Below are 23,631 nucleotides of genomic sequence, written 5' to 3' on the forward strand. Positions count from 1 at the left end.
CTTGTTCTTTCTTAGGGTGTTATTACCAACAATCCTTGGTTATTATCAGCAATTCCTGTCTGTTATCACCAACAATCCTTGGTTAGCTCCCCAGCCATCCAGCTATCAGTGTTTGAGACATACACATTAGCCCCTTATCTTCTGGTTTCTACACGTTCAAGGAGTTGCACACACACCACCTGAGAGTTTAACTGCTTGTACCAGAGTCCCACCGCAGTTGGAAGCTCCAGTGAGCTGACAGGTGCCCCTTTTGACTCCTCGCTTACACACATTCATTCTCAGGAGCATTTCCGCCTTCTTCAGGCTCAACCCTAGATTTCCTGTATTTATAAAAAATAAAAAATATAATAGAATGGTACAGCATCAGTTCAGCTCAAGCTGGGTACCTCCAGAGAGGGACCCAGAACAAAGAAATCCCTGGGCAATTATACCCTTATGACATTAATCTACCTCTCACACGCTTTTCACGTGCCTTGCATGTGCTTTTTGGTCCAATGGTAATTTTTATCTGGAGTCTTTTAACACCTTATTGTTTTCTCTCTCTGTGTCCATGCAGGCAGGCTGTTAATTGTTCTTATCTTGTCAAGTTGCAGCTTCTGATGATGGTTGTAGTCTCCTTCTGATTTGTGCTGCTGGTGCACCTGCTCTCTGGTAGAGCATGGTAAACTAAAAAAGCCCTAGACTTAGGATAAACATTACTTAGCAACAACCAAGACATCACTGTGTTATCAATATTCTCATACTAAAGACAAAACACAGCTCTGTATGAGTTATTAGAAAAATTGCTAAGAAAATTAACTCCATTCTAGCCAAAAACATACCTAGGTTTAGGTTCACAGTTTGTGGTCTAAGGCTTCAGCTAATCTAGTTCTTCATGAAGAGCAAGTAAAGCTTAGCAAACAACATACTAAATCACACATTATTATAACTCCACGTAACTCATTCTACTTAAATCTTATGCTAAACAACTAATATCTCTCAACTGTAGGATTATTAATTTTGGAACCATTGGTGTTCATGGTATTTAGACATGTCCTTTTTTTCTTTTGGATCTCTCCTTCCATCAGATATGGCTGTAACTGGTCAGTGGATTCCAAATGTTTTACAAACTTCCTGATGAAAAGTAGTTCAAACAAGTAGCACTTTTCTAAGCAAACTGAATTATTTGCATGCTTTTTCTTTTCTGCCCTACTGTCTTTGAGTAGATCCATACTGTTATGATTATCTGTTTCCAGTTGTGCAACAAAGGGCAAGTGATTATGAGTCAGTATTTAAAAGTATTAATATGTATTCATGTGTGTGTATATAATTCATATATATATCACTCATTCACATTTCTAATTTTTTAGCCTATCTTTTGTGTTTATAACACCATTCTTGTAATATAAAACAATATCCTCACCATACCCTGTGACCCATTATTTTACTAGACTGTCCTTCTTAAGATCAAGGAATGACAGAGCATCTTATGGATGTTTTCTTCTTGTTGTTTTCAAATTATTTGTGGGTCTGCACATCTGTAAATCTCCTAAGTTGTGGGTCAGCTGAAAAAAAACCTTAAAACCAAAAAAACCATCAAACTCTGCTTCTGTCTTTTTGAAACCGATAAAACTGTTGTCCACATTATATGTCAGTTAGGCTCAGCAAAACTGTTTCCTGTTGCAGAAAACTTGTTATCAACACTCATAAGCAGTAGTATTTATTTCTATTCCTAAAATATCAAAAATTTGATTTAGTTTAAGTGCTTGGGTGAGCCAAAAAACAGAGAATCTGCCTCAACTAAGCAGCTCTGATCTGCCTAGATAAGTTGAAATACTGGCTTTGAACTTTTATTATGGAACCTGCTAAAATCAAAGGTGCTTATGTTTAAAGCCTCAGGCATTACCTCCTCAGCTGTTTCTCAGAGTTGTGTTTGGCCTTTGTGCTTATTTTGAATGTGTAAAATAATTGTCTGAGTTTTGTTATGGTGCCCTTCCACTTTAAGAACTGGGAGGTGGATCTGTATTTGCATCTTTTTGGCTTTTCTGTTTCCAATTCTGCTTTATCTGTCACTGTAATCTGGAATTTATGAAAAACAGATTGAAGACTATTGATAGGGAATATGCAGTAGTTCTTTGACATCTGAACCAATTTACAAAAAATGCACGTGGTGTTTAGTAGACTAATATGGTGTTTAACTGGCTATATACACCCTAACAGTTAGAGAGCTCCATCACATCTGAGCAGACTGCTTTCTTTTGAAAGATGCCAGACATTTGCTCCCTCAGTAGAAATACCTTCAATCCTGAAAGACAACTGACCGCAAATGTGGTTCTTTGAAGAAATTTGTTTGACTGGATTTTCAGCACACTTAAAGGAATAGGACCAGACACACCCACAGGTTGGGCGGAGAGGTGATTGAGAGCAGCCCTGCAGAGAAAGACTTGGGAATGATGGTTGATTAAAAACTCAACATGAGCCAGCAGTGTGTGCTCACAGCCCAGAAAGCCAACTAAATCCTGGGCTGCATCAAAAGGAGCATGGCCAGCAGGTCAAAGGAGGTGATTCTCCCCCTCTGCTCTTGTGAGACCCCACCTGGAGTACTGTGTACAGTTCTGGTGCCCCCAAGGTAAGAAGGACATGGAACTGTCGTGAGGAGGGCCACAAAGTTGATAAGAGGACTGGAGCACCTCCCATACGAAGACAGGCTGAGAAAGTTGGGGCTGTTCAGTCTGGAGAAGAGAAGGTTGCCTGGAGACCTCATGGCAACCTTCCAGTATCTGAAGGGGACCTACAGGTAAGCCAGGGAGGGACCCTTCATCAGGAACTGTAGTGATAGGACAAGGAGTAATAGGTGCAAATTGAAAGAGGGGAAATTTAGGCTGGATATTAGGAAGAAATTTTTCACTGTGAGGGTGGTGAGATACTGGAACAGGTTGCCCAGACAAGTTGTGGATGCCCCAATCCTGGTAGTGTTCAAAGTCAGGCTGGATAAGGCCTTGAGCAACCTGGTCTAGTGGGAGGTGTCCCTGTCCACGGCAGGGGAGGCTGGGACTAGATGATCTTAAAGGTCCATTCCAACCCCTTAACATTCTATGATTCTATGACATCATCCTCACTAGTCACAGTAGCTCTTCTGGTCCTATGTGCACTTATTGACAACAAATTCAATTTGCTTATCTCTGTACATAATTTTTTGCTTTAATGCTTTTGTCTTAACACTTTATTTAGATGCACTTCAATTACTCCAGGTTTTTAATACTACTATTTGGCATTGTAATTCACAGAAAGCTTGCAGATATTTATGGTTCTTTGCAAAGTTAGATCAGTTTCATGTAATAACTTCCTCCGTGACCTGTTTATAATTTAAACTCCTTAGAATTTAGTCAGAATGTTTCTAGAATGTGTTGGGGGAGAGGAGACGGTTGCTGTTTAAAGAGCAAACACTTTTAAAAAGTGTCAATCCTAAAGCTTATCCAATTATTTCAGCTTTTGACTTTGCTTTATTATATAAATTTGTAACAGTAAATGGTCCTTCTGGGATTATCATGGGAAAAAGTGTTTTATGTAGAAGTTATCAAAGTTTGCATAGGTAGTTTGGTAATCAACTAATAATCTTGGTTACACAAAATTCCTGTTCCTATATCCAACTGCTTGCACTTAATGTAGTTACAGGATTTATCTTCCTTCTATTTTTTTATTCATTATTGCATAACTGCAGAAAAATGTAAATAAAACTCAGGTACTCTTTTGAATGTCAGTAAAATTCTATTTTGAATAGAGTGGTTAGGGAAGTTTTGTTCTTTTCTTACAGCAGCCAGGACTACAACTTATATGCCTTCCCAGATTGCTTATTGAGTTGTAGTACATTGTAGCAAGCCAAGTGTGAGAACAAGAAGAGAAAGGCTTGAGGAATGTCTAGATGACCTTGTATTGTTTTCTCTAAGCCGTGATTTACTGCCCAGAAACGAGCTAAGCCCTCCAGTTTGCAATTCACCATGCCAGGGTGTAAAAAAGGGTAACTTGAAACTCCAAGGTCTGTGTGTGTGGTGTCTGTGTGATAGGTCGGCCTGAGAGAGTGATGGATGTGTGACTTGCAGCTATGTTCTGTCTTAATTTGCTTAACCACTCCCAGCTGAAAGTGAATGAGATAAAAACGCTGGATCATGGGCAATAAAGCGATTTCTGTCCATCAAGTCAGGAGTCCGTGATTCATTCCATCATAAATGGCACCCAAATAAGGCTGAATCATCGTACACAGTGTTCCATGGCAGAAGCTGCAGCCGAACTGGGTTGGTCATTTGCGCGCATCATCCTGTTTCGGGATCATCACCCATCGTCGTGACAGAGGTGAGTGGTTGCAGAACTATGGGCCAATTGGTGCCAAAGGAACATAAGTTATATACAGAAATTTTGCATTGTATTTTAAAAGAACAGGGGTCTGCTGTTAAAATGGTCGATGTGGTCAAATTGCTCGTATGGGTTAGAGACTCTTGTCCCTAGTTTCCTAAACATGGTTCTTATGAGACTGCGTTATGGGCTAAGGTTGGCAAGGAGCTCCGAAAAAAAGCTGATTTAGCTTTGGATATCCCGACCGAAGTTGTAGTTGCTTGGAAAGTTGTGTATATGGCTTTAAGAGCTGTGGAACAAACAGACACCATTTCGCAGGCCGTTGGTCTGCTGCCATATGCAGATGAATCCTCTGAGGGTAATAAAATACTTAACGACCCACTGACAGTGACTGATGAGCTTAATGAGTCCTTTGATCTGGATCCCGCAACCCCTGAAAAAGACACAGCTCTATATTCCCTAAAGTAGGCAGAAATAGTAGCGGCTTCTGCCCCAATGGCAGAGGAAATTTTACAGGCACAATATAATCAACCTCAGTCTCTGTTATCCACGCCCCCGCACACGTTGCCAGTGCAACCGGCACACCGCCCGGAGGCTAATGTGGATTCCTTTATTTTGGAGGACTGTAAATTGGCTGGTTTAAAATGCGGGGATGTTGAACTCTTGAATGCTATGCCAGTGCTTTATAGGCCACACCACCTGCCTCAGTTTGAACATCTTCCTTATGATGTTGTGAAAGAGGTTTGTAAATCCACAAAAGACTATGGACTGCAATCATCATATACACTGAGGTTGATTGAGACTGTTGGAGATTCTTACGTTATGACCCTGTCTGACTGGAAAGGCTTTTTATGTTTAATCTTGTCTGCCATGCAGTTTACGGTTTGGTCTGCTGAATATCGCGAACTGGTCAATGCTCAAGTAAGGGACAATGTAACGAGCGGGATGGCTATAGGTCGTGATGGGTTACTGGATGAGGGGCAATACTCTACTGCAATGACACAGATCATGCTGCCACGGCTCGCTTTCACTCAAGCTACTGATCTGACCATGAAAGCCCTTAGAAAAGTTCCAGATGCCAAAAACAGAGAACTGTCTTTCGCAGCTGTTAAACAGGGACTGCAGGAACCTTACGAGTCGTTCATTGATCTATTGCAGACTGCAATTTCAAGGCAGATAGATAATGATGCAGTAGCATAGGTTTTACTTTTTCAGTTAGCAATTGACAATGCAAATATGGATTGTCAAAGAGCTTTGGTGCCTTTAAGAAATCGGACTAAGTCAGTTGCTGAACTTATGACTTGTCAGCATGTCGGCACAGAGTCCTTCAAAGCTTCCTTGCTAGCAACTGCATTAGCTGAACAGATGGTTGTAACCCGCGCTGCTATTCGCTGTTATCAGTGTAATCGAGAAGGACATATTAAAAGAGACTGCCCCTTGAGGAATAAAAATGACAATATTCCCCCCCCCGCCCGTGCAGCAAAGGATTTCATTGGGCAAATCAGTGCTGATACAAATTTACTAATGACAGCAAACCCCTTTCAGGAAACTTCAAAGGGGGTGCGTGGCCTGGTGCCCCTAAACAAAACTGGGTCCCACCTGTCGAGAATCACAACAGAGCACAGAACTTCACGTCTCACAGCCCTCAGACAAACAGGGCATACGCAGCCTCCAACCTGCCACCTCAGGAAGCGCCGGGCTGGATTTGGCCCTCGCCACAGGAATAAACATACCAGATGATGCTGTTGTTGTAGCAGGCACGGGTGTTTATGACCCTTTGCCCGGCAGTACATTTGGCCTTATTTTAGGTCACTCATCTGCCAGCAAAAGTGGTCTTTTTATTATTCCTGGACTTATTGATTCTGACTACAAAGGTGAAATTAAAATGATGCTGTGGACTCCATGTCTCCCGTGTTACATACCACAAGGAGAAAAAATAGCACAGCTGTTGTTATTGCCTTATGTGAAGCAGCACAAAGATCATCAGACAGAGAGAATGGGAGGTTTTGGAAGTGCTAATACACCACAGATCTATTGGTCAACTTTAATCTCAGACAGCCAGCTGTTGTTAAAATTGCAAATAGAAGACAGGTACTTTACTGGTCTAGTGGACACTGGAGCAGTTGTTTCCATCATTAATGCTAAAGATTGGCCTCCTTATTGGGAGCTTGAAATTCCACAAGCAGCAGTTACAGGAGTCGGCGGCATGCAGGTTCCGCAGCAGAGCAAGGCAGTGTTATCTGTTATAGGGCCAGACAGACAACGGGGAACTCTCCGTCCCTATGTTCTGTCTCTTCCATGTACTTAATGGGGGAGAGACATACTCAAACAGTGGAATTTACAGCTAATCACGCAAGTGGATTCAAAGCAGGATTTTTCTGAGAGGCCACTGTGCAACAGCCGTGGCTCAAATTAGCCTGGAAAACAGACACTACGGTTTGGGTGGACCAGTGGCCATTGAAATCAGAGCAGCTAGAATGGGCACAGAAATTAGTACAAGAGCAATTAGAAGCAGGACATATTGTTCCATCTAACAGACCCTGGAACACACCTATATTTGTAATCCCGAAAAAGTCAGGAAAATGGAGATTATTGCAAGATTTAAGAGCAGTGAATGCTGTCCTTCAACCTATGGCAGTGTTGCAGCCTGGAATTCCTAATCCGATGCTTATTCCTGACTCTTGGGACATGGTTGTTCTGGATCTGAAGGATTGCTTCCTTTTTACCATCCTGTTACATGAGAAAGATAGTGAAAGATTTGCTTTTTCTGTTCCCAGTATTAATCACAGCGCTCCTATGCGACGATATCAATGGGTTGTATTGCCTCAAGGGATGATGAATAGTCCTACGATCTACCAGTTAGTTGTTGATTCTGCATTCCAGCCAGCAAGACAGCAGTTCCCAAAAGCTCACATATATCACTATATGGACGATACCTTAATAGCAGCAGCTAATTCAGTGAAGGTTGAGCAAATTTTTATGGTGGTACAACAGTGCCTGTGACTTTATGGCTTATAGATAGCACCGGAAAAGGTAAAGAGAAGCTCCATGGAAGTATTTAGGCTGGAAAGTTTTTGAAACTACAGTATTTCCCTCTTCTATAAAATTGCACATTAATGTCAAAACACTCAGTGATTTACAGAAATTGCTAGGGACCATTAACTGGATTCGGTCAATGCTCAGTATTACTACAGAAGACTTATCCCCTCTTTTTGATCTGCTGAAGGGTGACCCTGATTTATCATCTCCGCATCAATTCACTGAAACAAGTCAGCAAGCTCTGCAACTGGTCATCCAAAAAATTCACATGGTTTTTGCAGGCTGTCGACGTCTGAATGCCCTGATTGCTTTACTTGTAATTTATAGTTCTTTTCAACCTTATACTCTAATAGGACGATGGGTTACAGAGGACCAACAAGTCATAATTTTAGAGTGGGTTTTTTTTGTCACACTTGTTTCCTAAAACATTAACTACAACTGTGGATATGCTAACTTCTCTGGTACACAAAGCCTGCCAGCGATGCCAGGTTCTGGCTGGTTTGGAGCCAGCTGTAATTTATCTGCCTTTCAAGAAAGATGTTTTTCATGGTTTACTTTTGCAATCTTTATCTTTGCAGACTGCCTTTGCTGACTTTTTAGGAGAAATCATCTTTCAACTGCCGAGACACAGGTTTCTACAGTCATTATCCAAATTACCCTTTCAGCCACAAGATCTCTGTTCCAGGACTCCAATAGCTAATGCCGTCACTGCTTTTATTGACGGTTCGGGCAAGACGGGAAAGGGTGCTGTTGGATAATCACTGTCCCCGGCAGTCAACAGTGATTACAGTTTCTGCATCAACACAGATTGTTGAGTTTTCTGCGGCTATAAAAGCATTTGAGTTATTCAGTGCCCAAGCTTTAAATATTGTTCGTGACTCTCAATATGTCGTAGGTATCATAGCTCAGATTGGAGACTCTTTGCTTTATGCACTTGTCTCATTTGGTACGTTCTCGTCACCATGCTTATTTTGTTTGTCATATTCGTTCTCATACCAACTTGCCAGGACCAATCGTAGAAGGTAATTCAGTGGCAGATAAGTTAACCATAACAGCTGTGGTGCTGAATCTTTTTGAACAGGCGTGTCTGTCTCATTCCTTTTATCATCAAAACACTTTGTCCTTACAGAAATCTTTTCATTTAACAAGAACGCAGGCACAGGATATCATTCGTGCATGCCCTGATTGTCAGATATTTGCCTCATTACCCACGGCAGGAGAAGTTAATCCACGAGGTCTTTCAAGCAATGAACTGTGGCAAACTGATGTTACACGTGTCCTCCTTTGGGACCCTTAAATACTTACATGTTACGGTTGACACTTTTTCTGGTTACATTTATGCATCTGCTAGAACAGGTGAAAAAATTAAAGATGCTTGAAACCACTGGCTCGCTGCTTTTGCAGTCATGGGTATGCCAAAATCCATCAAAATAGACAATGGCTCTGCCTACACTGCTGCTTCAACACTGCATTTTTTGCAGGACTGTGGAACCACACATGTTCCTGGTCTCCCTCATGTTCCCACGGGCCAAGCTATTGTGGAATGTACTCATCGCACTCGGAAAGCGATGCTGGAAAAACAAAAAAGGGGGAATACCCTAACCTCAGTGCATGATTGGGTACAAAAGGCCCTGTATGTTTTAAATTTTTTGAATATGCAGGACGATATCTCTCCAACTACTGCCGTACAACAACATTTATCAGCAAAACCCTTTTCAGCATCAAAACCAAAGGTCTGGTATAAAGATCCTGAGACACATCAGTGGGAAGGACCTGTTGAGCTAATTACTTGAGGAAGAGGGTATGCGTGTGTTCTTCTTCCTGCAGGACCTAGGTGGTTGCCAGCTAAATATATACGGTCTTATTACGAGCTGGAACGACGAACTGCAGAATCCACTTCCAGAAATCCAGGGCCTGCAGGTGATACTTTGGAACAACAGAGCCAGGAAGAGAGAACAGATGACCAGTGACACCAGCATTATCTGGGGTCGACTCGAACTTCTAGATGAGCAAGTATAATGTATCATGACAACAGTGGGTGCAGTATAAACGCCTGGCAACATCTTTTTAGCTTATTTGGCCTTGATCTTTTCTGCATCTAAGGTCTGTATTGCTTAGTTATTCTGTATCATATCAGCAGTAGTCATTTTAGTTACTGCCTCTGTTGCAGTCACCTTATTAACGGAAATCTGTGTAGATTAAACTGCCTCTGATAACATCTTGCAAGAGCTATGAATTTAAGCAAGTTAATTAAGCCCTTATGGTTTGTTTAGATGCCTTAGAATCTGCTATCATGTGGTTAGACGATAAACGACATGCCTTGTAAACTAGAAGTACGTTGTGGTGTGAATTATAGTAATCTTTGTTAAGTTTTGCAGTGACTACATTGAATTTCCCATTGAGCGGAATCATGGAGCACCGAGCGATGGCTGTCTTCCTCTATCGTGCTGAATACAGAAAGGGGGGAGATGTAGCAAGCCAAGTGTGAGAACAAGAAGAGAAAGGCCTGAGGAACGTCTAGATGACCTTGTATTGTTTTCTCTAAGCCGTGATTTACTGCCCAGAAACGAGCTAAACCCTCCAGTTTGTAATTGACCATGCCGGGGTGTAAAAAAGGGTAACTTGAAACTCCAAGGTCTGTGTGTGTGGTGTCTGTGTGATAGGCCGGCCTGAGAGAGTGATGGATGTGTGACTTGCAGCTGTGTTCTGTCTTAATTTGCTTAACCACTCCCAGCTGAAAGTGAATGAGATAAAAACACTGGATCATGGCAATAAAGCGATTTCTGTCCATCAAGTCAGGAGTCCGTGATTCATTCCATCATAGTACATAAAGCAGAAGGCATCTCACAGCATACCTCATTCTATAGAAGCAACAAACCTTTATTTATTCACTGCTGAAAGTGTAACATGCAGATTGACTAGTCTTATTTTTTATGCAGTCCAATGCTGAATGCTTAAAAGAAAGTGACAATACTGATGAGAACTAGAACTTGGGGCACTTAACTTTGTTTAAACATGTTACCCATTTTTGCTTCATTGAAGTAGATGGATTTTGCCCTGGATTCTGTGAAAGGAAATTAGAAACAAAGTTTTTAAACCCTTTCTGTCAAAAATGGCTTGAAATAAGAACTGAAGCATATGACATTGAAGAATGATGATAATGTACTACAAAAGGTCTTCCTGTATGCATAAATACATTCTTAGCCATAGCCATCTTGTCTTTTGTGATGACAATGTTCCCTTTAGTACGGTAGCATTAATACTGAAAGAATAAAACATAGGAATGACAGAATGAAGTAAGCAATTTAAAGTGACAGCCTTCTGTTTCAGGTTATCCTGAATGCAAAAGAGGTTCATACTTATATACGTATATATATACTTATATATACTTATATATATAACCTATTTTCAGTTCTAAATAGATTTAACATTACTTAATAACTCTGCACATCTTTTCTTCTTAGTGAATGGAGTTCAGATCCAGAAATGTTCCATGAAATAAATGTTCCTTTGTATAAATCTGAGTTTTTCTGTAGGAGGCAGCAGGATGTTCAGATTCAGTGGAGTGTCAGTTTAGTAATTTTGTTCAAAGTGCTTGGTGAGAATAATCTTTCTCCTATAATGAAGCACAAGGATAAGTAATAACTTTTTATTCATGATAAGCATCAAAATATGAGCCTGCTGGTCTTTGCTTTTCATTTTTCATTACCTTTCAGTCAGAACTTCCTGCAGTGTGCACACAATGTGATCAATAACTCAATAACTTTTTTTCATGCAGTAATTATCTCTACGTGGTATTATCTGAACACTGGTTTTATTATCCAAAAGATGTAGGAGATATTTATATAATCAGATGATCCCTTTTCAGATGAAGCTGCTTCACAACAGCAGGAGAAAGTTTGGTTTAAATAGCCTTTTTAAAAAATGCTCTATGGAAAGATTACCAGGCAGTACTTTTTTCTAAGGAAAAAAGTATTCTAAATACTCTTTTGCACGTAATACTTTAATTAAGCACAAAGTAAATGGAAGTGTCCTGTAAATTAACAGAGTTTTAAGTAATTCTGCTGTGTCTTTTAATAAAACAGTCTATTTGGAAAATAGGTACCACTGCTCTGAAGTTCCTAGATGATGACTGGACTACTGTTTTCTCAGAATAGATTTATCTTAAAAAATAACATTCCTATCTGGAATACACTCTCATTTCATTGTCTTCTAATTTTCACAGATTGAGATCTTACAAGAGTCACGAATGATGATTCCAGACTGCCAGCGCAGATTAGAAGTTGCATATGCAGATCTTACTCAACTACTAGTAAGTATAGCACCAAAATCCACTGATCAAGAAATGCTGCTTTTCTGTGATGAATTTTGGATAAACATGCTTGTCTGTAGTGTAATTGCAGCATATTAGAACAGGATTGAAGAATTACTTCTTATAGATCCCAAGACTAGCATCTTATAACATACCAATATTTCATTTTAGATAACTGTCTTTGCAGACTTGGTCTTCAGTCTATGTGTATTAGAATACTAGAAGCTGTCTTTAAGGACGTGCACACAACATACACTTAAATACTGAATGGTTAAAATGGACTCTGAATTCCTGTGATAGTTACATGCTTCACTTGCTTTAGGTAATCTTTGTAGATCATGTAGATATATATAATATACTTGTAGTGGACTGAATTAGTCAAAATACTTTGCTTACCACTTTTATTATGCTATGGACAAGAAACAAGACAGCTGAATCCTTACTGAGTACGGCTTATGCAATTAATAAGAATTCTGCTACACATATAAATACTACTGTGAGGCTAAAAATACATGCCGTAAATTAAGCCTCAGACACACATGACAGCTAAAATGCAAAACCCTTTTCAAAGGAAAAGTCAAGGCCTCTTGCCCTTGGATGGCATGCCGCTACTGTTTTCCAAAATAAGTTCTCAGTACCTAGCAGGATTTAGGGTCCTTTTGCCATTCAACTAGCTACTTGACAGTTGGTCTACATTTCAGCAGCATGCAGAAGTGATGCTATTGATCCATACACTGTGCTGTACAGAGTTAAAACATGGAATGTGGGGAGTTACTATTCTTATTAAGAATTTGGTAGTCTTTAGAGGTTGCTTTCTGTTCTTAGCTCACCTTCAATGCTTAAAATCAACTATGTAGTAATATGTTTTTTCAATTCTCAATTTCTGCTTAAGCTTTTTTTCTTAATGGTACTCTTGTTCTGAGTTCTGTTGTTGGTTCCAGTTATGCTGTCCTGGGCTTCAAATATTTATTTAACAAAATAAAAGCATGCATAGGTCAAATCTATTCACACATGACAGCCATTATCCTGAAACTTAAGGAGGACAAAATAAATTGCCTGTACTTTGAATTATGTAAAATTAGTGTTTTCAATAATGATATATCCCTTGTTTCATAGTTTCCTTCTTAAATTTAATCCCATGGCCATTATTTTCAAAGTGCTCAAAAGTTTTGTTTTTAATTCCAGGAAAATGAAAAAGAATTGCAAGAAGCAGAAGAGTATAAAGAAGCATGTTCTATACTAGAGTCAGTGAAGCTGGAAGCCTAGAAGTTTTTCAGCACTCTCTTTATATGCATTTAGTACTGGGTCCATTCCACACTTTCATTTGACTATGGCTCTATTGCTATTGTTGTCTTGCTAAGGTTCTCTTTATGCAAACTGGCCTTTCTCTAACTGCTAGATGCATCAAATAAAGGATGTTCTGAAACACCTGTGTGTTCCATATTCAGGCAAAGTAGAAACATTTCCAGTTCACCTCAGTTACAAAAAGGAAAAAAATAAACCCTATTTAATGTAAGCATAATAGCTAATATACATAACTTAATCTGAACAATTCAGGTTAAGAAAGTTTAGCTATCTAAGGAATGTGAGGGACCAATAAATACTTTGGAGAGACCTTATATTTTAAATAATTTCAAGCCACTATAGCATAACAATCTTGCACTTAAAAAAGAGATTGAGTAAATGACCCTTCGACATCACCCATCTTTTTTTCTGTGATGCAATTTATTTGTAATTTTATTATTACTCCCTGTTCGGGTGCCATTTATGGACGGAATTAATATTACACGGACTTCTGACTTGATGGACAGAAATCACCTTATTCCCCCATGACTCAGGGTTTTTATATCATTCACTTTTAGCTGGGAGTGGCTAAGCAAATTAAGACAGAACACAGCTGCAAGTCACACATCCATCACTCTCTCTCAGGCCGGCCTGTTCACACACACAGCACATACACAGACCTTGGAGTTTCAAGGAACTCCTTTTACACCCACATATGGTAAGAATGCAAACAGGACAGCTGAGCTTGTTTCTGGGAAGTAAATCATAGCCTAGAGAAAACAACACAAGGTCATCTTTAGACATTTCTCAGGCCTTTTTCTTCTTGTTGTCACACTGGCTTGCTACAGAGCCCAAGACAGAATTAAGAACTGATTCCAAATCTTTCTTAGTTTGCCTGGGGTTGATTTGTAGAACCCAATTCACACAATTACCATTGATCAAAATTCTGTTACTTTTTCAAGAAACATAATTTAGCAAATGACTAGTATCTTGTCAGTTGGATCTGCTGGTAAGAGTATCTGGCCTGAATGCTTTTCCTGAAAGCACTTTGGCTTAAATGAGTTTCTTTGAACAAAGCTTAAACCCCAGAAGCTGGAAGAGTACTAAGAAGTAAGGGAACAATGCTTAATTTCCCTGGAAGACCAAGGGAACAGCGCTAATCTTCCTAGAAGACCAAACATTTACAAAAGCTATGGTTCTTTCAGAATGGCTTCTCTAAACAGCAAAGAGTAAGCTCTGATGAACAAGAAAGTTTTTTCCTTCATTTTTCTAGTTTTAAAGGTTTTTTTGCCTGTTCCTTAAAGAAAACACAAAGTACAGTGTACCTTTTTTGTGGTACTATATTCAATACTTTTATTAAAAGTTTTTGTTAATTTGCCTGAGTTTGGGTAAACTGCAGTTTCAGTACCTCTATTTGTGTACCTTACTCTCAATGTGCTTGATAAATCTACTTATCACTCTTTAGCACTGCTGTGACAGACTATCAACACTGCAAGATTTCTGATTGAGTACAGAATGACCTACTTTTGAAGTGACCCCAGACTAGTATTAGACAGCACTAAGAGATAAAAACCGTTTCTGACAACACTGGTTTCATAAGAGCACATGCACACCTTCTTACCAGCATTGTGTCCTAGGCGTGTAACTGCCAAATGGACACTGCCCTGTTTGCAGGGCAAATGAACTGCTCCTGAGGAGAACATGTCTTTGTATACTCACTTCAGTCAGTTTCTTCTATGAACCTTCATCAGGAACAGTGGCTGGAGCAGACAAAGCCTGCCTTAGCTGACTGACTGTAGTCAGCATAACAGTAACTATGCTTGCAGGCCCTTGAATGGAGTGTGGTGAATAAATGCTGAGCTGAAAAGGTGTGTGGGGATGTTAAGTCTACTGGGTAAGGCAGAATTTAAAGTAAAAAATACTCTTCAGAAGAAATAATATATACTTCTGGAAAACAAACCCACAGAAAAATGATGTGTAGTTGCTGAGTACCACATGCAGGTCAGCATGAAATCTAAACATAGGTGGGACCTGTAGTGACTGAAACGAAGTAGCATTGTGGTATGGTTTAAGTTGGCATTTAGAGTTTAAGGGCGCATGGGACTGAGTAGTTAATATATAAACCAGACTCCAGGGAAAAGTTTCTTATTGCAATAGTTCCTAGGGTAGAATAGTTTCTCATATTTGCCTATACATGTCTGTCAAGGCTATTTTCTAGGTCCCTTTGATTACATAATGAATTAAGATGATACTCTCTCCTATTCATTTCTTCTTCCCTCTTACTGAGTTCTCCAAAAGACTGAGCATATTCTGTTGTACAGAAAAAAACCAGACTCACTGATGAAAATTGAGGTATGTTCATACCTGAAAGGAATGGCTCTCTTCTTGTCTCTGGGTACCCCAAAAGTGTCTGAGAGGACAGCAGCATAATTATCTGTAAAAACTATACCAAAAAATTTTGACAATGCAGCAATAACATAGGGCGGGTCCTTGAAGAATCATTTGCCTTGAAGGCAAATCCATGCAGGTAATGCATTACTCATGTTAGTGGAACAGTTGGTCCAGTGATATATTATGGCAGACTAAATTTTTCCAACAGTGCTCTGAGTGGCCACATGCAGATTATTGATATAGAAGATTATTTTTGCTGGGTCTAATTTCCATAGTGAAGTAAAATACAGAAAATTAAGCCTAAATAGTAATATTGTTGTCATCTCAGATCTCAAACTCAAAAGGCAGTAGCACATCAAGTGACACCATGTTATTTCTAATTTTGGATTACATACTCATTTTGGAGATACATAGTCTGCATTATCAGATACAAGAGCCCATTACAAAAAAGAAAAGTCCTGTGGGCAACATTTTTGACCTCTGTCCTCTTTGAACCTTGCCACTAGCTTAACTGATGCCTTTCAAAGTCTACCTAAGATTGACACAATCTGTATTCACCCTTACATATGATGGATGATACATGTCCATTTAGCACTCAGAAGTTTTCATACTGCACTCTTATCATAAATGCATTTTTATGCCTATCATAGGTTTACTTGTTCTAGAAAAACAAGCAGGGAATTTTTCTTTCCTCTGCATCACTGTAAAAGAAAGATGTTGAACAAGGGAGGGGGAAGGGGTTTGCCTAGGGTAATTGACCCACACAAAAGAACTAACAAGCAGATCCACATTCCAAGCTGATGGCCCTCCAAAGACTGTGGGGAGGGGTGAGGAGGGTTTTTTTTCTCTCTCCTCAGAAACGGGAGGCACTGCACTTTTGCCTTAACTCAGGCAAGGTGTGTGTTGGAGGGGTCCTAGGTTCACTTTGTTTTCGGCCTGGTCACCTGGCTGCTTCTGGCCCTGGTTTGCCTCCGTTTTCCTGCACCCTGTTCTGCCCCCAGCCCAGACCTGCTCGGACTTCATCAGAGAGGCTTGACCCAGCTGCAGAGGAACTTTTTGGGAAGGAGATCACCTTTTTCCTCCTCTGCTTCCATGTTGGCAGTGGCATGTGTCCATCGATGCAAGGGGGGAATTCCCGGCCACAGCCAGCCACAGACAGCGTGAGTTTCATGGGAAGAACCCCCTTTGTCCCCTTTTTTCCCCTTCCCCTTCTCGGTGTGGAGGGGGAAGGTCTCCATTTTCGGCTTCTCCTGCACACCAGAGCCCCCCTGCCGACCAACACAGAGCAACTGCAGGCTCTGCTCCTCCAGTGATCCAACAGCACCCCCTGCTGATCGTGGTTAGAATTGTGCCAAAGGGCAGAAAGTATTGAACTGTTTCCTTTTTGGAGGGGATTTTTGGGTACAGGATTATTGTTTAGTTGTTTTTGTGTTCTTTTGTTGTTCTGCCAATACACATATATCCTTTAATAAAGGGCTGTTATTTTCTTTCTTTCTCCATACTTCCTCAATTGGAGCCTCTTAATTTCAGATTTACAATTGCTTAGAGGGAGGAGTTTGGTCTTCCTCATAACTCATCCTCCTTAGTAAAACACTTCAGTCTCATTAAACTGAGACAATGCCCTGGACATTTCTCTCTCTTGCTTGCAGAATAATTTAAAGAACTTTCTGAATTATTTGCCAGAAAAAGCATTTTCTTTACTGAAAGGCCATAGCAGAACCGGAGTCCAAGGGTGATTTTAGAAGAAAAAGGTAGACAGAATAATAACAATTTGTAAGTAAGTTATCATTATAAGTCCTTTGCCCATTGATCTGATCACATGCTTGCTAGCTACTACCTGCTATTAAGTTTGTCCTTGCAGAGTTAAAATTCTTGCCCTTTGATTCAGACGTGCTGCATCTGAAATGCAACTACAAAACAATCTTCACTTGTAAACTAATATTTCTCAAGTCCTTAGTTGCTGTATATTCAAAACTGAAAGTAGTTTCAAAACTCTGTCCTCTAATTTAAACTCCTTCCTTCACTTTCTAAAACCTTCACAATATATGGGTAATGTCTTGTAACTGGTCAATCTGCAGATCAGCTGCTTTTGTTATGTTACTAAAGGTGTTTTAATTAATACAAAGCCCTTTCTTCCCCAGTGTATCAGGGCTTAATTAGATGTTGATACTTTGGTCTGTGTTTGGCCCAGCCACCTGTAAAAGTTTTGTTCTTTCCCTGCCAAGTAATGAGAAAACAAGCACTGATAGACAAGAACTTCGTCCTTGAAGCAAGCATCTGGTATAAACTCAAATTAATGGACTTGCATAATGAAGGGAGGGACTGAGGGCCTCTGGCTGGGCGGTGCTGACCACACCTGCCTAGGTAGACGTCACTCAGTTAATTGTATAAAAGCAGTTAGATCTTGTTGGAGGGGGAAGCAAGCTTCACATCAAGGACAGCGTTGCCTTTTGCAGGGATGCTTGCTATTCTTTGAGCCTGCCGACTCTCCGGGAATGCAGCTTCTGCTATGGGTAATTCTAGGCATTCTGGATCAGTAAGATAACTTTATAAGCAACACCTGGGTAATTGGGGGAGTTGTACTGAGGGCTTATTTTCCTCCTCCTTCCTCTCTTTTGGGTTTGTTCGTTTTGTTGGCCACCTCTTGGTAATAAATATCAGTTTTGTTGAGCTTTCAATGGTGTTATGGTTTCAGTTTCAGTATCTTCCGAACTGTCCCTATTACACCCAGCAAATATTTCCCAAGGATTCTCTGAAGGTAAATTTCTTACATTCATAAAAATAACCATGATTCTAAAATAATGGTTTTTACAGGCCTCTAATACAACACATCTCAAAATATTCTTCATGAAAAGCAAACCTTGCAATTTCTTAGCACCATATTTTGGGTTGTTTTACAGTGTTAACGTTCTAGGGGAAGATCCATGAAAATAATATTTTCTGAAAACTGCATGTTGTAGTTAACTACTTAAAAAGCTGATCCAGGTGTATTGGGTCTGGCTGAGCTGGAGTTCATTTCCCCATAGTAGCCTTCACAGTGCTGTGCTTTGCATTGGTAGCTAGAAGGATGTTGAAAACACACCAGTGTTTTGGCTACTGCTGAGCACACCATCAGCACTGTAACATTCCTTCCTCAATTGAAGGCAAGATTCTGGGAGGGGACCCAAGTAAGCCAACTGACCCAAACTAACCAAAGGGATATTCCATACCATGACGTCAGCTCAGATATAAAAGCTAAGGAAAGGAGCAGGAAGGCAGCCATTCATTGTCTCCAATGGCTGCCTGCTGAGAAACCATCACGTGTGCTGAAGCCCTGCTTCTTGAAAGTGGCCAAATATCGCTGCTGATGGGAAGTTGAGAATAAACCCTGCTATCTTTTGCTTCACTTCGCTTTTGCGTGCACAACCTTCTGCTTTGCTTTTGCTTTAAATAAACTTGCTTATCCCAACCCACAAGTTGTTTTCCATCTTACTCTCTTCCCTGTCCAGCTGGGAATGGGAGTGATAGAGCGGCTGGGTGGGCACCTGGTGTCCAGCCAAGGTCAACCCACTACACCAGGAAACATCCTTACTTCATCATGAACTGTAGGAAGTACACCATTAACAATTGGACACCTTGTGGTTGGGGTCTACTGCAGGCTGCCTGATCAAGGAGAGCCTGTTGACAAGGCCTTCTTGCTTCACCTCCAAGGAGGCATCATGCTTGCAAGATCTCATCCTGATGGGGGATTTCAACCACTTGGATGTCTGCTGGGAAAGCAATACATCTGACTGTAAGAAATCCAGGACACTCCTGGAGTGCCTAGAGGGCAACTTCCTGGTCCAGGTATTAGAAAAAAGAACCAGAGGAGAAGCGTTACTGAACCTGCTGCTCACTGAGGCACATAAGCTCATTAAAGAGGTTAAGATTGGAGGCAGCCTGGGCTGTAGCGACCATGCCCTGGTGGAGTTCATGATCTCAAAGAACATGGGCCTGGCAAAGAGCAAAGTCTTCCAGCTGTTTAAGGAGTTGCTGAATGCAATCCCCTGGGAAACTGTCCTTAGGGACAGAGGAGCTGACTAGAGCTCACAACTCTTTAAGACCACTTTTCTTAGAGTGCAAGAGTTCTCCATCCCAGTGTGTAGGAAATCAAGCAAGCCAGGCCAGAAAGGATCTGTGTCGCTGTTATTGTTGGAACAGCCGAAGCAACACAGATATCAGTCATAGTCCAGGTGTAAGGTGATCAAGAAGCTGTTTATTGCTCTCAAGTGTTTCTTTTATACTCTTTGTATACTATCGTGCTACAACATAATTGGTTAAAAGTCTCAAGCATAAGACACTGCACATACTTTCATTGGTGACACAGAAGACACTGTACATACTTTCATTGGTGACACAGAAGACACTGTGCTTACTGTCATTGGTGACACTGAAGACACTGCACACTGTCATTGGTGATACTATACACATTTTGATTGGTGACCTTTGGTCTCGGCTGCATTACGTTTGTTCCATCCGGCATTGCAGTAAATATTTACATTCCTCTGCAGTCTCCGTATCATCCTCTTTTCAGGGATATACTTTGATCTGGTCAACATCGATTGCTTCGTCAATAAGTGTCAGGCTGCTGACAGACCCGCTGTCAACCCCGACAATTCCCCCTTTTTGTATTTGTGCTACAAAGATGGCCTTGACAGTCTGCTGCAGGGCCCTTTGCAACAGGCTGATCAAACAAGGTATCATTAATAGCACAACCACAATAATTACCAAAATCAGCAATCCTGTTTTTATGATGGATAACAGCCAACCAGACAAACCCCATTTACCAAGCAACTTATTTAACCAATCCCATCCATCATCAACTTGTAATTTGCGGACCCCTTCTTTCAAAAGCTGAATGCTTTTGTGTATGGACTCACTATGGTCTGACAAATTCATGCAACACACTCCATCAAATTCATTGCAGCCGTGACCTTGTGCTAACAATAAAAAATCAATTGCAGCTCTTTTCTGCAGTGTGACATGCCTAACACTATCTACGTCAGTTAATAGACCACTCAAGGCAATAGAAGTAGCATTGGTTTGCTTACTCAACCAACATCCCAAGTTTGTCAACTTTTTTAATGCTGCTGCTGCTGCAACCCCAGGTGCAAGCACTGATGCTGCTATGATTTCCCCAGGTCCCCAAAAGGTTACCTGATCATCACATTGTTTTGAAAATTGATGAATACTGCGCTTCTCTTGCCCTTTATTATGAATCATGGTAAGATTAGGAGTGAGCAGAGTAAGCCTCCCCAAGCTACATGGTCCACCATTCAGTCTGGATGGAATTCCACTCCATGCTCTATCTCCACAAATAAGAAAAACTCCACTAGGTAAGGCAACAGGTACATTAAAAGATCGTGAAATATGTCTATGTGGTGGGGGAAAAAACAGTTTTCCCCCTGAAGTTATAAAATGGTAACCCCCCAGGGGGTGGTGACCTTTGGGGTCGAGCCAATGAGTGCTCCTGCAAAATATAAACATATCACCCAGACCGGAAAAGAGGGTAGTTGTAGTTGTTTGTAGGAGAGAGTGGCCATGTTGTGAAAGCCATGAGGAGAAGGGGCAGGAACCCCGTTGGGGCTAGGCCCCTCCCAGCCCCCTGTTGGGGGGCTACAGGGACTTGGAACAGTGTCAGACTGGGCTAAGTGTCTGTAGCTGAGAAGCTGGGAGTTTTTTTCCCTCCACTGTGAGCAGCAGCAGGAGCAGCAGCAGCAGAACAGCACTAGCTGAAGAAGTGGCAGAGAACCAGAAAAGATAAGAACTGAAGAAGTAGCAAAGTCGGCATTGCAGCCAAGGAGGAGAGACACAGAGTTGTTTGAACGACAGAGAGAGTTGGGGTAAGAACTGAAAACAAACTCCCTAAACCCCTCTGAGACCTCCTAGAGAGAAGAGGAGATGGACTCTTGAGAAGAGTCTTGGGGTGCTACAGCACCAAAAAGAGAGGAGCTGAGAAGCTCAGGCTTCCCGGAGCTGGACCGGGACGGCCGAAGGAATGCGGAGGAGGGCTTTGCCCCCCCGCTGATGCTAAGCTAGGCTAGCAGCCTGAGATCAGAGCACAGGAGCTCTGTAAGGGAATTTGAATCCCCTGAGGATAGGGACCTTCACGAAGACTCCTGCACTTCATTGATATGACGTGGTGAAGTGACCTTTGTCCTGGTGAACGCAGCCCATGGAAGAGAAAGACCCTCGCCTGCAGTCGAAGGGCCGAGAGGGGCTTGGAGGCCTCCCTCGTGTGTAATGATAAAAGATCCAACCACAGCTGCTGCATGGAAGGAGAGGGACTGCTGCCCTAGAGAGAGACTGCTGCTCTGAGAGTGGAAAGGATCTCTTCCTTCTTCCCTCCTGGACTTTTATTTGGAGGAAGAAGAGATTTGATCCCTTGTAAATACTGCTTTATCATAGAAAAGATAGTTAAGATTATGTGTGTAATGTATTATAATATTTATTTGTACAGTGTTTGTAATATAACCCCCTTTCCCCCAAATTGAGTCTTGTGTGGTGTCTGGAAAACCCATCTCATACTGGGTTGAGATGTGGGAGGGGGGCTTGGACTCGGGAATTGGATTTTGGGGCTCTCAAACCATTACAATCTAGAAGTATAATTACACCAAGCAGTAGCATTTCTATATACAGGCAGTGTTGCATTCACATTCTGTCCTCTCCTCTTTGAGTTATATGTATAATTAAACGTTATGCAAGCATCCATGACCACTGAGCCTAGCAATTACAGTTCTTGAGGTTCTTGTGTTACTTGAGGTAGGTATGCATAGATGCGGTCCCAGTTGTCAATGTTGATCTTTGGTGCAGAGCTGTTGCAGGCTTTCGGGGACCCTGGACACGGCCACTTAACCAGAGGCAGTCCTACCAAGCAGGTAGAAAAAGGATTCTCTGGGTTGGCTACAGAAAGGCACAAGGTTTCCTGATGGGTCATTTCAGCTAGGGTCACCCACACATTCTGCTTGGGTTGCGGGACCATCCATCCGTTGACGGAAAGCATCATCAAGCACAGGACGAACACACCGGGCAGGTACCCAACGAGGGCCATCACCTGTGGAAACACAGGCATATCCCTTTCCCCAAGTTATAAGTTCATGAGGTCCAGACCATTGGCCTGAAAACAAATCTCGAACCTGCACTGGAGCATTGTGTGATAATGACTTCGTGGAAGAAAGAGAGGAAAAATGCATAAAAGAAGGTGAGTAGGAGGAGCCACTGGGAAAAGTTAAAAAATTCAGTACATATACAGCTTTATCTAACCGTGCCTGAGGGGGTTCCCGACTCATTCCCCCTTTTTGTTTTTGAAGCTGTCTTTTCAAGGTACTGTGCATACGCTCTACAATAACCTGTCCTGTTGGAGAATGTGGGGTACCAGTAACATGAGTTACGCCCCATGTCACAAAAAAGGTTTGTACCTTTTGCGAAACATATGCTGGGCCGTTATCAGTCTTGACTTCATGAGGAATGCCAAGGGTAGCAAAAGCATGCTGAAAATGGCAGATTACATCTCTTCCCTTTTCTCTAGAATCGGCTGTGGCAACTAAAGCATGTGAGAAGGTATCTACTGACACATGCACATATTTTAAACAACCGAAGTCATCAATATGAGTGACATCAGTTTGCCAGATTTTTAAAGCTTTAATGCCCCTCGGATTGGTTCCGAAATATATTGGAATGTAAGTTCCTTGACTGTCAGGACAAGCAGCGACAATAGAGCGCGCTGCAGCTTGAGTTATACTGTCGTCGCAGTGCAGTGCTACCTTGATGAAAAAACTGATGTGATAAGAGAGCCCGTTGTTGTATATTGGGGGTAGGGCCCAGAGCTATAGCAGATACAAGGGCATCTGCCTTGGCGTTACCTTCAGTGAAAAAAACTGGCAAGGTAGTATGGCTGCGGACATGTAGAACGAAATATGGTGTAGTTCTCTGTTATATGGTTGTCCATAACTCTAAAAGAACTGTAAACAGCTTTCGTTGGTCAATTGAGGCCAAAACAGTCTGATCTAAACGAGAAAGTAAATTAGCAACATAAGCAGAATCAGTAACAATATTTACAGGTTGTGAAAATAATTGAAAGGCCACAGTTACAGCTCGCAATTCGACTACTTGAGGCGAACCTTCTTGCATGACTACCTTATTATGCCAGCCGTGTTCATCATGCCAGACTACGGCGGCTTTACCTGTCTTTCCAGAGCCATCTGTGAAAACGACGAGTCCGTCAACAGGTTCCAATTGACTTAATGTCTTCTATCCTA

The 23,631-nt window shown here is 41.3% G+C and overlaps 1 protein-coding gene across 2 annotated transcripts in view; it reads left to right on the top strand.

Moving 5' to 3' along the window:
- The window catches only part of LOC113981373 (tubulin-specific chaperone A-like), a 43,496-nt gene extending 30,210 nt beyond the window's left edge, over nucleotides 1-13,286 (top strand). For both annotated transcript variants that reach the window (XM_027708727.1, XM_027708726.1), the window contains 2 exons: nucleotides 11,594-11,680; nucleotides 12,866-13,286. In XM_027708727.1, the coding sequence (XP_027564528.1) occupies nucleotides 11,594-11,680; nucleotides 12,866-12,946 (168 nt within the window). In that variant the 3' untranslated portion in view covers nucleotides 12,947-13,286. The remainder of the gene's footprint in view (nucleotides 1-11,593; nucleotides 11,681-12,865) is intronic.
- Nucleotides 13,287-23,631: the final 10,345 nt, after the last annotated feature.

This window comes from Neopelma chrysocephalum, unplaced genomic scaffold (genome assembly GCF_003984885.1).
Source record: "Neopelma chrysocephalum unplaced genomic scaffold, ASM398488v2 Primary Assembly neopelma1_96511, whole genome shotgun sequence".
NCBI lineage: Eukaryota > Metazoa > Chordata > Aves > Passeriformes > Pipridae > Neopelma > Neopelma chrysocephalum.